Consider the following 18,066-nt stretch of genomic DNA (forward strand, 5'->3'; position numbering starts at 1 on the left):
CTTAAGATTTACTATGGCTACAGACCCACTTGTGATAGTACTAAACAGAAGTGTCATAGAAATATGCAGTGGACCTAAGGCCATCTATTGTATAGCCTCTGAACATTTGAAAGACCTCGATTCAACGAAGCAGTTAAGCATATACTTACAGTTAAACGTATGGTGAAATCCCAGTGACCTCCATGAAACATCAGTAAGCACATCAGCCATCTAGACAATGCCCCCAGACAGAGCTAGGCCAGGAAAAAAGGGGATTCCCCTTTCATGGCAGGAGTGGGAGGGAGGGAGGGATCTGTAGAAGATTGGTCAGGCTGGCTAAAGACCCCTTTGTGCTTCTGGAGCAACACAAAGTAGCCATACCAAGGCAAATAATCTAGCCATAGTATAGATGATTAAAACAAACTAACACTGGGTGCTGTCAGTCATTCCTTTTGAATGGAATTCTTAAGTGCTCTGTGCTGATGGGTAGCTTTCATTTTCTAGCTGTAACGGAATGAGATCATCATAAACTTTTACAGATAGTTCTAGTGATAGCACTTAACATAAAAAAAATCTTTATGAATTAGTTTACTCTATACAGTTAAAACATCACTGCTAGTAATAGCTTTAAAATTCCAGGCTCATAAATGCCCTTGGCTTTTGGTACAAGCTGGTACTCTTGGCAGGTCCTTTCTGCTCTGCCATCGTCCTCATCTCCACTGAGCCCCTTCAGCAGCTTTATCCTCTGTAAATTACTCAAACACTATGTGCCCTGTCACTTGATGGTTATAAAACATTATGGAACTTTCTTTTTGCATGAGAGTATCTGCACATGTGCTGTACTCAGAGGGTTTAGCAAGGATGCAATTCCATTCTGACTGTTCTGTCCATGCTGCCTGCACGTCTGTACAGAAGAATAAACACTTTATATTACAGTTGCAATTTAGAGTGTGCGGGTGAAATCCTGTCCCTGTGGGAGTCAAATAGGAGTTTTGCCATTGACTTCAGCAGGGCCAGAATTTCACCCAGGTTGTGGAGAAACACCACTTTGAATGCTGGGAAGAATTCAATGCAAAAGCTGCTTCACATTTTAATATTAATGTTCCCTCTCTTCTCACTCTTTTATTTTTTAGGAGTTAATTAGTCTGATGCTACAGGTAAACGTAGAAGCTCGATATACAGCAGCACAGATCCTAGGCCATCCCTGGGTGTCCGTGAGTAAACTCTGCATTGTACTTGTCCCTAATTAGATATTTAATATTGAGATCTAACTTTAATAGTGCTGTCAGAAGTAGTGACAGAACTCCGCTTGCCCAATTCTGTTTATCAAGCAACTTCTGTGTCTCCTCATCAACATAGAATGAATTTCCTATAAATGACACAGCAGAGGGCAGTTATACTCTGAAGTCTACCTTTCTGCTGCACAGAGGTTATTGTGGGCTGTCTCTGAAGCAAATGAAACTGTATTTCCAAAAAAGCTCACAAGAATAAGGGATGGAGAGGATTCAACTGGGCAAGTTCTTTTGCTAACATGATTTTTCAGTGAACATGAGGATGCTTTAGAGACACAGCTAGTGTAGGTAGCCAATATGTTGGCTGTTTACCCATAGCATAGGATTTTATCATTCTGTACCGCTACACAAGGAGGTGGGCCGCAACTTTATATTCCAGTGGAGCAAGGTGAGGGTTTTTTTTTCCCATAACAGAAAATAGGTTGGAAGGCATTGATTGGGTAGCTGCTCTGACCCCCTCTGTAGCACCAAAAAGGCCCTCCATCCCAGACAGGCTTGCTTGTGGCAGAGGGGCCTTATGGATAACTCAAGTGCCTGTTTTTGAAATTTGGCCCATTACCTGGTGCTCACAAAATACGTACATGGCAGCACCAGCACCTGCTTTGGTGTATAATATGTAGTCAGTGACATACTTTACATGCACAGTTAACCTGTGTGTAAAATGGAGAGGCACAATGTAGGGTCCCATTTTCAAAAATGTAACTTAACACGGCTTTTGTGTCTATAGGGAGAGACTCCCCTGAGGTCCATCTTTTGTGATACTAAACTGATCTCACCTACCAACAGTAATAATCAAACATTTATTTTCAAATTAATTTCACACTGTGTCATTCTGTGAACTTTCAGGCTGGAGCACTAAGCAAAATTGGTGCAATTTACCTTGAAAGAGAAGAACTCAAATTAAAAATCCTGGTTTTCTGAGACTATAAAAGAAGTGTGTTGCTGGTGAATAACTACCCCCATTTGTTCAGCCACTTGACTATTTATGTCCATACAATATTCGTTAATGATATGATGCACAATGAATGGAAATAAAGATCATCATTAGGCTTTATTTAAATACTCTTAGGTCATCAGCATTTTAATGGCTATTACTTTTCCTTTGCAATGTTGCTGTTTGTGTAAAATCATACATGTTACATTTAATGCCAGGAGTTGTTAGCAGGTGTCTTGTCATGGCACACTCCTAATATAGTGTCCTCCCTTAACCTGAAAAACAAAATGCCACATTTTAAGCCAAAGTTTCTCCTTCCATATGCAGCTCACTTGTTTCTCAGCAGCAGAGGACTTTAAAAAGAAAAAACAAGGTTGATTCTCTCTCTATGCAGCCCAACAGTTAAATTCTATATCCTCCTTAGCATGAGCAGGGATCCCAGGATGAAGGAAAATCCCTTCTGTCAATTTATTTGTAATTTTTCCATTTCCAAACACTTTTTTTTTTTTTAACCCCAAACCTGAGGAGTAGCAGGTGTGTGTCTTGTTTACACAGGATGATGCCTCGCAGGAGACTAATATGCAAGTTGAAGTAACAGGTAAACTGAAGCAGCACTTTAACAACATGCTACCCAAGCAGAACAGTACGACCGCTGGGGTCTCTGTCATCATGGTAAGCAGATGTAGCACTTTTATATGTCGATATGACTTTGTGTCTGTTTGTCTAACATGTTTTAACCCAGGAGTGATTATTTAAAGAACAGAGTGGTACAAATGCACTAGCAAAAACAAACATGCTATTGTGTATGTGTGTGTATGCAACTCTAGTCTATACATTATGTACTATGTCCCCCAGGTCAAACTGAGTTGGTCACTGTTCAGGAGCAGCCAGATCTGTATTGAGGTGCATTAACTGAGCTGTAGATATTTCTTTTAAACACACACACTCTCTCAATGCAAAAATAATTCATAAAGCTCACCTGCTAGTTTGAAAATCACTGAAATCCTTTCCATTATCATTTTAATGGTGGTTTTCTTGTAGCACCTTTTGTCCCCAGGACTAAATTTGCTGGAGCAAATAGTCTATCTAAAACCCACTTCCTCATCATAAACTGGGTTAACTCTGGGAAACATCCAAAAAAATTAATGATTGGCCCTATCTAATCTCTGCTAATGAACGTGATCAGAAGCCAGACTTGATGGGAAACATGGGTGCATTAAGATTCTTCTATATAAATTTCATCTAAGTTGAATTTACAAAAGTTGTGCAAAAAAATACTATACAACAACAGTGAGCTGCGTTGGTGGGCTCAGCCCAGCTCCATTTCCTAGCAAATACAAGCACACACCACAATTCACCAGTAAACTTGTTACTGACTAGTCATCACTGCAGTGCTCCAACAGCTATACAGACTGTTCTCACCCCTGCAAGTGGTTGTCTTTTTTCCATCCCAGGGATGGATACTATGCACAAAATGTGTCTTCAGATACCTTAAAGAAGTTATATTGTACAGCTATATATTTGCTATACTGAATATACCACTCTGGCAACTTAAAGTTGACTCAGTTAGTAGCCAGAGGTTTTTCCCCCACTGTATCAATTATATATGATGGCCTAGTAAGTGTAGTGTCACTGTCCCACTTTTAAATAAATTTTCCACATGTAGACAACTACAAATATTTATTAATCTGCCCACTTCCATTGTTCATGTACATATATATGAATTGAATAGGTGACAAGTTGAAAAGTAGGGATTGTAGTAACATCAGAATACTCAGAAGAGTGAAGACAATATTGATTTCAGGTTGATGCTGTTATCTACATTTCATTTGACAGTTTGACTGGACAGTTTGAGAGGGACTTCAGAGCTTCATTCTTATAGAGTTGAGACTGGATAAGCCTGAAGCTGAAAGCTGGTACAAAATTTAATAAGAGCAATTTTAATTCTAACTCTCAGCCCCTCTCCAATTTGCATGCCACTTAAGCTTGTCTCAGATCTCTGAAACACTACAGCATCTGGCTGCTTCTTGGTGTGGGTTTTTTCTGTTACCTATGTAGCCAATGAAAACTTATTTTTGTTTATCTCCCTTTAACAAGTAGTAAGGAAAATTCATATCTGCCTAGTTCTGTAACTGAATATGCAGAGAAGACTAGGGATAATGTCTGAGTCTTCTATTAAGATACTTAGTGGAAAAAGGAACCTTTATAAGAATTTAGTCCCAAACCTTTTTTCTTCCTCATCTTTGCACTGGTTTGTTTTATCAAGTCCCTTAAATGAAATGTAGCATCACAAAGCCACATCACTTTCTCTTTCACGTGTGAGGAAACTGTTCAGTAAAAACCCTCTCTAGCATGATGTAGCCCACGGGTCGGCAACCTGCGGCACGTGAGCCAATTTTTACTGGCACGCTGCTGCCGGCCTGGGTGAACGGACTGAGTGGGGCCAGCGGCTGGGTCCCCGGCTGGCAGGAGCTGGCGGACGGAACCCCAGACTGGCGGTGGGCTGAGTCGCTCAGCCCACCGCTGGTCTGGGGTTCTGTCCTCCAGTGTAGTGTATTCAATTTCTCCCTGTAGGAATGTGCTACTTGCGGAGCACTAGGACTGGCAGCAGTAAGTAGTACTTTCCTACAGGGAGAAGTTTAATACACTACACTGGCGTAGGGAAGGTTGTGCCTCCCCAAACAGCTGGCCCACTTCCCACCCCCTGACCGCCCCCTGACTGCCCTGCTCAGAACGCTCCACCTATCCAACCCCCCCTGCTCCTTGTCTCCTGACTGCCCCCTTCTGGGACCCCCCACCCCACCATCCAAGCTCCCCCTCACCTGACTGCCCTGACCCCTATCCAACCACCCCTGTTCCCTGTCCCTTTACCATGCTGCTCAGAGCATCAGGACTGGCAGCCGTAAGTAGCACATTCATATGGGGAGCAATTTAATACACTACACCTGTCCCTGCTCAGCCTGCTGCTGGTCTGGAGTTCTCAAAATATGTTCTCTCACCCCTTATCAAAAATTACACTACAATTAGCTTAAAAACTTTATTTGTATATTACAGTAATCATTAAAAAATGTTAATAAATACATAGGTTTGATGAAACAAAGTAGTTGTACTTATGTGCCTGTGCTTAATTTGTGTTTTCCATGATTTACCTTCTAAAAAAATCTCACACCCTAGGTTAAGAACTACTGCACTAAACTGATAAGATCTGCATTTTAATTTAATTTTAAATGAAGCTTCTTAAACATTTTAAAAACCTTGTTTACTTTAAATACAACAATAGTTTAGTTAGAGAGAGACCTTCTAAAAATGTTAAAATGTATTAGTGGCATGCAAAACCTTAAATTAGAGTGAATAAATGAAGACTCGGCACACCACTTCTGAAAGGTTGCTGATCCCTGATGTAGCCACTTAGTTCTAGTACAGGTTCTTTGAAAACCTTAGAGAAGAATTTCAGCCACAGTTAATGCAGATGACACCATCATGTGGTAGATAAGTGGAACTGCACAAGAAATCTGGTTCCTGCTGCCTTCTACAGGGAGAGCACGATTTCTGCTGCTAAGAATGTCTTGCTGTACAATCCTTTTACTTTTTTTTTTTTAAGAATTTCAGTATGATTTTTAAATCTAAATTTGTTTCAATGATGATAGTTCTGCTTAAAAGTAAGTGTAGTTTCTATCCCTTGCTTCCTTCCTTTCCCCATGCCTGCATTGCTTTCCTCTGAGTAGGTCCAAGGAAATGGTATGTACTAACTGCAGTGTTTTGTTCTGCTGCACAAAATACATGTTCTGAGTTTGACAAAAAGAGAAAAGGAGAAATAACAGCTATCCTGAAATAGGCAGAGTTTTAGAACTGCATAAAAGTGAAAGAACATCTTTCAGTGATGTTCCAGATAAACATTTATGCCATTTTACTTAGTGACTTTTGTAGCTCTGAAAATTTTCTGCAAATCTAGGCAGAGTGGTTATTTTTCACCTTACAAAACATCAGATTTTGTGAAAGGGAAGGTTGGAGGCAAGATGGCCCATACTGCTTCCAAGTAAACGGCTATCTTTGTGCCTTCGAGCTTGTCTACACATTAAAGCTAGTCCAGAGTGACTAACTATTCCTGATTTATTCTGGACTAACTTTCACATGTTCACAAGAGGGCTTGTGAAATGAGCAGTGTTACCCAAACAACTCCCCAAGCCACCCAATTATAGCTTTGGGACTATAAAGCAGAATGTAAGGCAGGAAAGAAAAAGATCAGCAGCACTGAAGTGGGCAAGCCTGCGAGTCATCTCATGAGAGTCAGCACCCAGTAAGCTGGATCCTGTCATGCACCATTGATGCTTATAGCCTCTATGCTGCTCAGAACCAGTCACTGGAGTGATCAGCAGTATAGAATGATCTCCCTCAGGAAAAACAGCATTAAACCTCCTGAGCTGGGCCCCAGCCAGTTGCAAATAGGTAACTGAATACTAAGTCAGCCCTGTTCACACAGTATTGAAGCCTAACTGAAGATGTTCCCTTCTCCAAGGACCTGCTTAGGGACAGGTACTTCTGTAAATTAAACATTTAGTTACAGTTTGATTTATCTTGCAGAGGCTTTTAGCAGAAGCGTCAGGTACTTTAAAAAAAAAACCTCAGGGCAGATACTCCACAATTCCCCTAGTACATCTTAATCCCCCGTGCTTCTGCTGCTACATTGTTAATTATCCAACAACTATTTCCAGTAAAATGCAGATTCATGCAAATTTAACACCCATAACAAAGTATGAGAGGAAAAGTGTTCTAGTTCAAATGAGGAAACAGATTCCCGAGACCTCAATTGCAGCTACCTGGGATTTGTCACAGGCTAGAAATGGTTGTGCTCCTTGTTAAAATATTGGTAGCACAGTCACACTAGGAATTTTGGTGAAAATGAATCCTTAGAAATTCCTCCCCAGATGGTGGTATAACACAAAGTTTTAACTTTTTTTTTTTTAAAAAGTACTTCATCAAACTTGGTTCTATTAATGACCTGCTGGATGCTGTGGCATGCATAGGAGATAAGTTATCCCTCTGATCACCAAAACACCCTACAATTCATTAAGATTTCTGATGTTATTTCTCCTTTTTCTGAGTCTAATGCATGCCCCAAAGGTGTGTGTTGTGCAATGGTTTAAGGGGGCAGGTAATATGTGTCATTTGATGTAACTGTTTTTGTCTTTTACCTTCCTTTTTAGAACACAGCTCTAGATAAGGAAAGTCAGATTTTCTGCAACAAGCGCTCTCAGGACTCTAGTAGAGCTGGTATGCAGAAAACTTCTGTGATTATTGCTGCAGCTGAAGAGCCTCATATGGCTGGGTCCAAGAACCTCTCCCCTGCTTCTTCTGAGCCAATCAGATCCCCCACACAGCCTGTCCCGGCATGTCATGACAATGCTGGGGAACCAGCTCGCTCTATAGAAGTGATTTAAACCAAAGCCCACTTCTAGGCCAGTAGACCCCTTCAACTTAATGAACATCCATCACAGCTGTGGTTTTTCAGTTTGCTTCCACTCTCTTGTGGCAAGCCCCAGGCAGACTGTCAATAGGTGGATGGGTGAAGTGTGTGCTGTAGCGTTGAGTGCTCTTCCAGCCTTTGCCTTCTGAATCTTTAGATTTGTTATCATCATTGGAGTTGGTTTAATGAAATGCATTTCTCACACCCTAGGAATCTGAATAGCTTAAACTAACACATAGATGAACAGTTATGAGGCCTCACTTGTGCGCAAACAGACTCTAAGTCAACATAACTTGTTCCCAGAAAAGGGGTATGCCCCCCACAAAAAGCTGTATTTGTCTCCTGTCCCAGTGAGTTGAATTTAGCTGAGCTGAAGAGGCAAGTTTCCATGAAAAACTGCAGTGGATTAACTGTACAATATTGAAAGACAAGTTTCTCAAAGAAAAAGGACCCCTTCTCTAATACCAGACTTCAAGATAGTGTTTAGATAATACGAACTTCAAGTGACTTTGGATGTAATAACAGGAACTCTGGGCATTTATTGGTCTGAAGACTGCAGTCAAGGAAGCCTTTTCATTCTAGCTATTGTGTATCCTCCCCCCACAACTACAGTATGTATTAGAAACAATAAAACTTCTTTGAATGGAAAGCTTGCTGCATGTTACATAAGCTAGGATGGAGCAGTTCTAGGGCAAGCTGACTAAGAGAAGAACTACCACTAGCCACCATAAATAGCTGCCAATATTTTATTACCATCCCCCTCTTCATCTAGTGTAGGAACTGGAAACCATAATGGGGGAGGCACGGATCTGTAATCAAGGATGGAAGGTGTTTTATCTTTATCATACTGCTACGTTCAATAGTGTATTTCCTCTGCTTGGTCCTAGTTCATTTTCTTTGTTAGCTTTTACTTTCTACTAGAATTGTAACAGACCTGCAATAATAAACTTTCTTCATGAAAAGACTATTGAGTCATTTATTCCTGTGAGAACTCAATTTCCGGACAAGGCTGAGCGGATCAGTGAGGAACAACTGTCCCTCTTGAGACACTTATTCTGAGCTAACGAGAGAACAACTCAAACCATTCACAAAAGAACAATTGGCACTAGGACTGATTGACTCAAGATGTGCTGGTTTCCTTTGGAGCCCATTACCTATCCAGCCCTCCATTTTCAACGGTAACTTGAGTTTAGGACACAGCCTATTGCTGGAAAGGACTAGTGTAATTTGGTCTAAGAAAAAGTGTTGGCTGGTTAAGATGTAGAGCAAACGCTAAGACCGTGTCTATAGTTCATTAAAACGTAGTTCTGTTAAACTTGGTTTTGGAGTCAGTTTTGTTCCTGGGATAAGGTGGCTTGGCCTGGACACTGTGTTATACCCTCATTTTAAAAAAAGACCTAGATTAAAGCACTGCTACTAACACAGTTTGACCCTGTCCAAACCATTGTATTACACAAAAACACCTCAGCCTCAGAAACTAGTCAAACACCATGAAGACAGTGATGTTTAGTATACATCTTGTAAATTTTACATTTAACATGTCTTGGGCAAGGCCTACAGGAAGAAGTGTGATTTTAGATGAGCTGGCTATAATGCAATGTAGGGTGTCTCTAGCATAGGGGGCAGTATGCTGAAAGTGACAGATGAGTAGGACAAAGTGAATGAATTGGGTGATTGTGCAGAGTGAAGGAGGGAAAGAGGAAGAACCAATAAAAGGCTAGACAGTTGGAGTAGCAATCAAGGAGGGCAGGGAGACCCAAAGAAGTTGAAAAGTGGTAAGGACCTAGCTGATTATTTTAGGTCACAGGTGGGTTCTGAAGGTAGCAAGAATTAGCAACAGTATTGAAGTAGCAGAAGTTGTCTTCATAAAAAATGACATTATGGTTTTTACCCCTCATCAGCAGTAGTGATGGTTGAGCTTGAGAGGTTAGTGAAACATCCAGAAACCAATGTCAGGGAGGCATATGGAAAGGTAAATTGGTCTGTCATCATTGTAGTGGCAGCCATGCAACTAAATGGTATTGCCAAGGATAGAGTCCTGAGAGAGACTGATGGAAAGCAGAAGCATGAAAGTAGTTGGAAAGAGAGACAACGACAAGAGAAGAAAATCATCTGTTTTGAAGATGGTGGTTGTAGTGAGGATTGAGACTAACAGCTGGTGCCAGGTTAAAATTGGTAGGTTTTGAAGTGTTGGCAAGGGCAATAAAGAGATGATGTTCCTAAAGGATGCAAATGGAAATACCAAAAATCAGAAGGGAATGAGGAAAATCGAAAGACAAACATACCATGAGAAAGAATAGCTTTGAGGCGAACTCTCCCCCCTAAACACTTATTTCTACAAAGAAATCATAGAGGAAAACAATATCAGTGGCAGGAAAAAGTATAAAATTTCATAGAACAAACTTGCATGCAGTATTGTAGATGTATCGGTCGCAGGATATGAGAGACACAAGGTGGCTGAGGTAATATCTTTTTTGGACCAACTGCTGTTGGTGAGAGAGAGAGAGGTTTTCAAGCTTACACAGAACTATTCTTCAGGCCTGTACCATCTCTCTCCTATAGAACAAACCTGGCCTACATACTGATTTGTCTTCTAAAAAAGGTATTGCATTTATCAACAGATGTCTGTTGATTAATTTATCAACTGTGGGTGGTTGTTAGAACGGATAGTTATTTGCTTGCTTTTAAATGTACTTGAATAGGAATGCTAATTCTTCTGTAGCCTGATCTATAGATTAGAGTACTTAAGAATTCCCAGTTGTCACTCAGGTGTAACAGGTTCTTGTCCCAAGATCAGGCCCAATATTTTAAAATTATTGTGGAGTTGGGAACCCTGATGTGCACAGTTGCAACGCTCGCACTACGGGAACTGTATTTACAATAGTTTACCTTACTGGGCTAGAGTGTTTGACTGACAGACAGAAATAATACAAAATGTACATTTGAAAATCGATATACTCATCATCACTTGCGGAAAAACCTGAAATATTAGCCATTATCTTCCTCCTGACCAGCATTCTGGCACCGCCCAAGGGCTACCTCCCTCTCTCCTCCTTCACAGAGGCTGGGATACAACTTTTATATTTTGCTTAATATATATATATGTCTAGTGCATATTCAGTAGGGGTTTCTTATTTGAATTTCCTCCCCCCTACTAAGATGGGGGTGTCCTCCTTCTATAGGTTAGTATATTAATGATCTCAACCTATTATCATATAGGTCAATTAGTTGCCATGGTACTCCTGTGCTTAGACATCTGAGAGTGTTCTAACCAAAAGCTGGTGTTAGCTCGTGTTCCTGCAGTTGGCTGGTGTCATTATGCACAGAAATCTCCCTTATACACACTGTTTTCAGTTCTCCAAAACTTAGGGCTGACGGTTGGCCATTTATCTGTGCCAAAGTTGATAGGCCTCAAGCCTTATGCTAACTGCTGAAGTGAATACCTCACAGGATACAGGTCTGTAGGTTCCTTACATTATTGCTGAATAAAATAAATGCTAAAACTAGCTAGCTCTATGGACTACAACGCTTCATCCTTCGAACTTGAACAGGTGCACATATATCCTATAAGTACCTATATGGGGCCCAAAGCACTCATTTCTAGATGTAATATCTCTCCCCCTCCAAAGCTAAACAGTCATGGCCAAATTCTCAGCTGGTGTAAGTCATCATTACTCTGCCTCCAGTTGAAACCACAATGATTTACACTTGCTGAGGATCTGGCTCCCATTCTTTAATATGAATTAAATTAGTTACTGTTAATATAGCATTAAGATACAAGATGATTTATCTACCAGTCACCATTGACTCATGCCTATCAGTATCTAGTAAGTATTTCAATAGCCTAGTAAACACACTTCTGACTATCTTAAATGTAGATCTACACTTTTCCATTTCACTGAACCACTGATGAAAAGAAAATGGGAAAGAGCAATTGCTGAAGTTAGGTATTCAAAATTAACAGATGTTTAGAACAGCTTATCCCTTTGCACCTTCCCTAGTGTTATAAATTATGCATTAGAAAATTAACTTACCAATTTTTTTATTCCTGTTCCTCATTTAGATTCAGATGATACAATGCAGCGAATGCTGACAGCCCCTGTTGGTTTCATGCTATTCACTGGATGTACACTTGAGTTTGGAGGAAACTCAGCAGCTAGCATGATTATGCTGTTTCTAGAGATAAAAGCCAAGCTGACATATTGCAGAACATTCTACAGCAAGTGTTCTAGATTGTTTGGTGACTAAAGTGTATCCTCATGGTGAGGCCATTGTGAAGCTCCCAGACATTTCTGAATTAATTATAGAATAATACATTCATTAAAATCATTGTAGAGGTAGCACTGGGGGAAACTTCTTCTCTGTACTAAGTTGCTATCAAAGACTAATTGTGATTTTACTGTGGTGCTTTGCAGAATAAACTGAGCTTACATATAGCCTTGGAATTTACTTCTCTTGACCTCTGGGAACTCAAAACAGTTGCAGAGTTCTGAAGTTAATACAAACTCATTGTAGAAGAAGTGAGATGAGCAAATTGCATCAGACATTTTTTTCTACTTGTGCTCCTTTCAATGTGAATACAGGTCATGTTTGGGGCCTGAGTGAGTGCTGTCCACAGTGCAAATACTTAAAGGGGGGAGAAAAAAAAACTGTTTCAGAATTTAGACAAACCAACCACTTGTTTATATCAGAGTGAGCAAACTCTGTTCCCTTCTGTTAATCAGCAGACATTAGCTACTCCTATGCGCTGACATAAAACAAATAGGAAAGCCAATAGAACAAGAGCCTTGCTGGCTTGTGTTACATAAGAATGATGGAGGAAGTCGTTGTTTGTGACATGGAGAAGTTGGAAGAGGAGGACCTCTCTCCAAAGGTCCCAGCTGCACAGGGTCTGTGCTCTTGACTATAAGATGGGGGGAGGAGGGGTTCTGCCTGCCTAACTCTAAAGGAGTTTGGAGTATTAAGGGCAGCAGTAGGCCCCCTGCTTTGTGGTCACATGCTGCACCAGAGCTTAATCACCACCCTTGAAACCTTCCCATCAGGTCCTTCTTGGCTATTGTGAGTGAAAATCTTCTCTACAGAATCTGTGCTCTATCATCTGGTTCCACTTTGCATCTTTTTTGCTGGCCCCTGCCTGTTAGAGCCAGTTTTTTATTATTTTGGTAACCATGTGGCTCTTTGGCACATGACTGCTGAGGAGCACCAAAGGGGCATCACTGTCCAGGCTTTGGTTACCTTGGACTCTGCGCCCCAGACCTTCTGTTTAGCACCTCTTGGTCTTTGGTGCCCTGAGCGGTTCATAAGATGCATGTCTCAGGGATGCTTCCATTATAGACATAAGGAAGGCAGCCACGCAGTTCTTGCTCCATGCATTTACAAAGCACTGTGGCTTTGATTTTGCCTCTAGAAAGGAATCTTCCTTCCAGTTCTGCAGAAGTGGTTTTCAACAGGGATGCACAAGCTTCTTCAACCACCTGGCAATTTTTTTTTACATGTCCAGAAATGTGGAAATTTTAGGTGCTACTCAGCTGTTCATACCTGGGAGGTTTTACCACACACTTATATTCAAATAAAACCACACAAAAACCATTTTTGTTGGCTTTGCTCTGAGGCAGTTACAGTTGCAGTTAGTTGCTCATTTTATTTTGCAACATCCTTCAAGCAGGGTACTCTTCAGAAGTAAGATTCCTGCACAGATTGTACCTTCAGAGAAGAGGATTTGCTTTCCTGAAATTCTCTGTCTTTGAGCTCTTCTAGGGTTCTCACTCATTCACACACACACACCCTCCTTCTTTCAGAGTTCAGAGAAAACCTCTTGTGATTGTGGTTATATTTACATGTTCATTGCTCTACCTATTGAGGTACTAATGAGAGGTGACTTACCAGTAACTGTTGGGTAGTCACAATTGTGGAATATGGCGCCCTGGCATCAAGCTGTGGATCTGCCTTGAAAAGTTGTGTCCGAGGGAAAGAGCAGGAGCAGTCCATCTCTGCAGCTGCAGAGCTTGATATATGGAAGAGGGAAAGGTGGGCAGCAGTGTAAATGCATAGAGGCAACTCTCAAAGAACAACGGTTGCTAGTAAGTAACCTCTTTTCTTCGAGGACCTCTGTGCATCATACTTGTGGGAGATTAGCAAGCAGTGCCCCACTAGGAGGATGGTGGATGAGACGTTCTTAGCCAAATATGAATAGCAGCACCACTCTCCCAAACTAGGCTAAATAGAGCACAATAATAAATTCAATGAGTAATGTTTGGTGAAAGCATGCACCAAACCTCAAGATGCTACTTTGCATATCTCCACCAGGGGAACCTGCCTTATGGTATGTCTCCACTACGGAATTAGGTCAAATTTATAGAAGTCATTTTTTTTAGAAATCTGTTTTATATATTCGAGTGTGTGTGTCCCCACAGAAAATGCTCTAAGTGCATTAAGTGCATTAACTCGGCGGAGTGCTTCCACAGTACCGAGGCTAGAGTCGACTTCCGGAGTGTTGCACTGTGGGTGGCTATCCCACAGTTCCCACAGTCTCCGCTGCCCATTGGAATTCTGGGTTGAGATCCCAATGCCTGATACGGCTAAAACATTGTCGCGGGTGGTTCTGAGTACATATCGTCAGGCCCCCGTTCCCTCCCTCTCTCAGTGAAAGCAAGGGCAGACAATCGTTTCGCGCCTATTTTCCTGAGTTACCTATGCAGACGCCATACCACGGCAAGCATGGAGCCCGCTCAGGTAACCGTCACCCTATGTCTCCTGGGTGCTGGCAGACGTGGTACTGCATTGCTACACAGTAGCAGCAACCCATTGCCTTGTGGCAGCAGACGGTGCAATACGACTGGTAGCCGTCATCGTCATGTCCGAGGTGCTCCTGGCCACGTCGGCCAGGAGCGACTGGGCAGACATGGGCACAGGGACGAAATTTGGAGTGACCTGACCAGGTCATTCTCTTTAGTCCTGCAGTGAGTCCTATTGAACCGTCTTATGGTGAGCAGGCAGGCGATATTGATTGCTAGCAGTCGTACTGTACCATCTTCTGCCGGGCAGGCAAGAGAGGAGGATGGCTAGCAGTCGTATTGTACCATCTTCTGCCGAGCAGCCATGAGATGTGGATGGCATGCAGTCCTGCACCGTCTGCTGCCAGCCAAAGATGTAAAAGATAGATGGAGTGGATCAAAACAAGAAATAGACCAGATTTGTTTTGTACTCATTTGCTTCCCCCCCTCCCCTGTCTAGGGGACTCATTTCTCTAGGTCACACTGTAGTCACTCACAGAGAAGGTGCAGCAAGGTAAATCTAGCCATGTATCAATCAGAGGCCAGACTAACCTCCTTGTTCCAATAAGAACAATAACTTAGGTGCACCATTTCTTATTGGAACCATCCGTGAAGTCCTGCCTGAAATACTCCTTGATGTAAAGCCACCCCCTTTGTTGATTTTAGCTCCCTGAAGCCAACCCTGTAAGCCGTGTCGTCAGTCACCCCTCCCTGCGTCAGAGCAACGGCAAACAATCGTGCATCTGAGTTGAGTGTGCTGTCCAGAGCAGTCACAATGGAGCACTCTGATGGGGCTAAAACATTGTCGCGGGTTGTTCTGTGTACATATCGTCAGGCCCCCGTTCCCTCCCTCCCTCCATGAAAGCAAGGGCAGACAATCGTTTCGTGCCTGTTTTCCTGAGTTACCTGTGCAGATGCCATACCACGGCAAGCATGGAGCCCGCTCAGGTAACAGTCACCCTATGTTTCCTGGGTGCTGGCAGACGTGGTATTGCATTGCTACGCAGCAGCATCAACCCATTGCCTTGTGGCAGCAGACGGTACAGTACGACTGGTAGCCGTCATTGTCATGTCCGAGGTGCTCCTGGCCACGTCGGCCAGGAGTGCCTGGGCAGACATGGGCACAGGGACTAAATTTGGAGTGACTTGACCAGGTCATTCTCTTTAGTCCTGCAGTCAGTCCTATTGAACCGTCTTATGGTGAGCAGGCAGGCGATACGGATTGCTAGCAGTCCTATTGCATCATCTTCTGCCGGGCAGCCATGAGATGTGGATCGCATGCAGTCCTTCTGCACCGTCTGCTGCCAGCCAAAGACGTAAAAGATAGATGGAGTGGATCAAAACAAGAAATAGACCAGATTTGTTTTGTACTCATTTGCTTCCCCCCCCTCCAACCCCCATCTATGGGACTCATTCCTCTAGGTCACACTGCAGTCACTCACAGAGAAGGTGCAGCGAGGTAAATCTAGCCATGTATCAACCAGAGGCCAGACTAACCTCCTTGTTCCAATAAGAACAATAACTTAGGTGCACCATTTCTTATTGGAACCCTCCGTGAAGTCCTGCCTGAAATACTCCTTGATATAAAGCCATGCCCTTTGTTGATTTTAGCTCCCTGAAGCCAACCCTGTAAGCCGTGTCGTCAGTCGCCCCTCCCTTCATCAGAGCAAAGGCAGACAATCGTTCCGCGCCTTTTTTTCTGTGCGGACGCCATACCAAGGCAAGCATGGAGGCTGCTCAGCTCACTTTGGCAATTAGGAGCACATTAAACACCACACGCATTATCCAGCAGTATATGCAGCGCCAGAACCTGGCAGAGTGATACCGGGCGAGGAGGCGACGTCAGCGCGGTCACGTGAGTGATCAGGACATGGACACAGATTTCTCTGAAAGCATGGGCCCTGCCAATGCATGCATCATGGTGCTAATGGGGCAGGTTCATGCTGTGGAACGCCGATTCTGGGCTTGGGAAACAAGCACAGACTGGTGGGACCGCATAGTGTTGCAGGTCTGGGACGATTCCCAGTGGCTGCGAAACTTTTGCATGCGTAAGGCACTTTCATGGAACTTTGTGACTTGCTTTCCCCTGCCCTGAAGCGCATGAATACCAAGATGAGAGCAGCCCTCACAGTTGAGAAGTGAGTGGTGATAGCCCTGTGGAAGCTTGCAACGCCAGACAGCTACCGGTCAGTTGGGAATCAATTTGGAGTGGGCAAATCTACTGTTGGGGCTGCTGTGATGCAAGTAGCCCACGCAATCAAAGATCTGCTGATATCAAGGGTAGTGACCCTGGGAAATGTGCAGGTCATAGTGGATGGCTTTGCTGCAATGGGATTCCCTAACTGTGGTGGGGCCATAGACGGAACCCATATCCCTATCTTGGCACCGGAGCACCAAGCCGGGGAGTACATAAACCACAAGGGATACTTTTCAATAGTGCTGCAAGCTCTGGTGGATCGCAAGGGACGTTTCACCAACATCAACGTGGGATGGCCGGGAAAGGTACATGACGCTCGCATCTTCAGGAACTCTGGTCTGTTTCAAAAGCTGCAGGAAGGGACTTTATTCCAAGACCAGAAAATAACTGTTGGGGACGTTGAAATGCCTATATGTATCCTTGGGGACCCAGCCTACCCCTTAATGCCATGGCTCATGAAGCCATACACAGGCAGCCTGGACAGTAGTCAGGAGCTGTTCAACTACAGGCTGAGCAAGTGCAGAATGGTGGTAGAATGTGCATTTGGACGTTTAAAGGCGCGCTGGCCCAGTTTACTGACTCGCTTAGACCTCAGCAAAACCAATATTCCCACTGTTATTACTGCTTGCTGTGTGCTCCACAATATCTGTGAGAGTAAGGGGGAGACGTTTATGGCGGGGTGGGAGGTTGAGGCAAATCGCTTGGCTGCTGGTTACACGCAGCCAGACACCAGGGCGGTTAGAAGAGCACAGGAGGGCGCGGTACGCATCAGAGAAGCTTTGAAAACCAGTTTCATGACTGGCCAGGCTACGGTGTGAAAGTTCTCTTTGTTTCTCTTTGATGAAACCCCCCGCCCCTTGGTTCACTCTACCTCCCTGTAAGCTAACCACCCTCCCCTCCTCCCTTCGATCATTGCTTGCAGAGGCAATAAAGTCATTGTTGCTTCACATTCATGCATTCTTTATTCATTCATCACACAAATAGGGGGATGACTACCAAGGTAGCCCAGGAGGGGTGGTGGAGAAGGGAAGGAAAATGCCACACAGCACTTTAAAAGTTTACAACTTTAAAATTTACTGAATGCCAACCTTCTTTTTTTGGGGCAATCCTCTGTGGCGGAGTGGCTGGTTGGCCGGTGGCCCCCCCACCGTGTTCTTGGGCGTCTGGGTGTGGAGGGCGGTTGGTTACACAGGGGCTGTAGTGGCAGTCTGTGCTCCAGCTGCCTATGCTGCAGCTCAACCATACACTGGAGCATACTGGTTTGGTCCTCCAGCAGCCTCAGCATTGAATCCTGCCTCCTCTCATCACGCTGCCGCCACATTTGAGCTTCAGCCCGCCACTTACTCTCTTCAGCCCGCCACCTCTCCTCCCAGTCATTTTGTGCTTTCCTGCACTCTGACACTATTTGCCTCCACGCATTCGTCTGT

General features: G+C 43.4%; 1 protein-coding gene across 5 annotated transcripts in view; it reads left to right on the forward strand.

The window, feature by feature from the left end:
- Positions 1-8,942, forward strand: part of DCLK2 (doublecortin like kinase 2) — a 137,378-nt gene extending 128,436 nt beyond the window's left edge. For 2 of the 5 annotated variants that reach the window (XM_074950975.1, XM_074950976.1), the window contains 3 exons: positions 1,113-1,193; positions 2,761-2,877; positions 7,410-8,941. In XM_074950975.1, the coding sequence (XP_074807076.1) occupies positions 1,113-1,193; positions 2,761-2,877; positions 7,410-7,643 (432 nt within the window). In that variant the 3' untranslated portion in view covers positions 7,644-8,941. Of the gene's footprint in view, positions 1-1,112; positions 1,194-2,760; positions 2,878-4,041; positions 4,075-5,874; positions 5,944-7,409 lie in introns of those variants that run through there. The other 3 variants (XM_074950974.1, XM_074950973.1, XM_074950977.1) reach the window with 3 other exon arrangements.
- The last annotated feature ends 9,124 nt before the right edge of the window (positions 8,943-18,066 follow it).

This window comes from Natator depressus, chromosome 4 (genome assembly GCF_965152275.1).
Source record: "Natator depressus isolate rNatDep1 chromosome 4, rNatDep2.hap1, whole genome shotgun sequence".
Classification (NCBI taxonomy): Eukaryota; Metazoa; Chordata; order Testudines; family Cheloniidae; genus Natator; species Natator depressus.